Source organism: Lipotes vexillifer, unplaced genomic scaffold, assembly GCF_000442215.2.
Source record: "Lipotes vexillifer unplaced genomic scaffold, Lipotes_vexillifer_v1.1 scaffold1117, whole genome shotgun sequence".
Classification (NCBI taxonomy): Eukaryota; Metazoa; Chordata; class Mammalia; order Artiodactyla; family Lipotidae; genus Lipotes; species Lipotes vexillifer.
The window spans coordinates 770,399-771,135 of record NW_006778824.1 but is presented as its reverse complement, the minus strand read 5'-3'; the positions used below and the strand labels follow the sequence as shown (position 1 = coordinate 771,135).

At 62.1% G+C, this 737-nt stretch overlaps 1 protein-coding gene across 1 annotated transcript in view; it reads left to right on the top strand.

Moving 5' to 3' along the window:
• The window catches only part of INPP5A (inositol polyphosphate-5-phosphatase A), a 184,514-nt gene that overhangs the window by 85,613 nt on the left and 98,164 nt on the right, over window positions 1-737 (top strand). The window contains exon 4 of the mRNA XM_007451997.1: window positions 157-244. Coding sequence (XP_007452059.1) covers window positions 157-244 — 88 coding nt within the window. The remainder of the gene's footprint in view (window positions 1-156; window positions 245-737) is intronic.

Sequence of the window (737 nt, the reverse complement as noted above, 5' to 3'; positions counted from 1 at the left end):
CCTCCCCCCTCCTTCCGTCCCCCCTGTTGCTGTGGTTTTCAGGACAACGTAAAGCATGGTTTCCAAGCTGCCCTTCCTGTGCTTCGTAAGCACTCCTGTAAGAGGGTTCGGTGTCCGTGTGGCTGTGCGTTAAACAGCTCCCTCTTTTCCTTCCAGAGAACTGCTGTCCAGTGATGCGATGAAAGAGTATAACAGGGCGCGGGTCTACCTGGATGAAAACTACGAGTCCCAGGAACACTTCACGGTGAGCACACTTTCCTTCCGTGGAGTAAGCGTTGGCCAAGCCAAGAGTCTGCTGGAGCTGCCATCCTCTGATTATGTAAAGAGACTTGGTGGCCAGCTCTGCCACGGGCACAGGCGGCCGTGCGTGAATTACAGCGTGACAGTGGTCTGGGGGACGGCGGATGCCCGGGGAAGCAGCCCCGGCTGGCGTGGTGGCCACGGGTGTGCCGGGTGCAGGGCCAGGCCGGGGCGTCTCAGAGCAGCGAGGTTGGCCAGCTTTGAGTGGCCGTTGCTGGTGGGAGGCTCTCACCGTGTTTGGGGAGCCCTGAGGCCACCTGTGCTCCCTAGTGTCTTGTGTCATCTGTCCTCCGCGGCCTTCCCCTCACGCCGCCCACTGCTGCAGGTGCAGGTGCTGGTTGCTGGGTCCCCTCCTCAAGGCATCCCTGGCCCAGGGATCTGGCAGCAGGTGACCGTATGCCCGCTGCCTGGACCGGGGCTTGTGTGCGGGGAGCGGG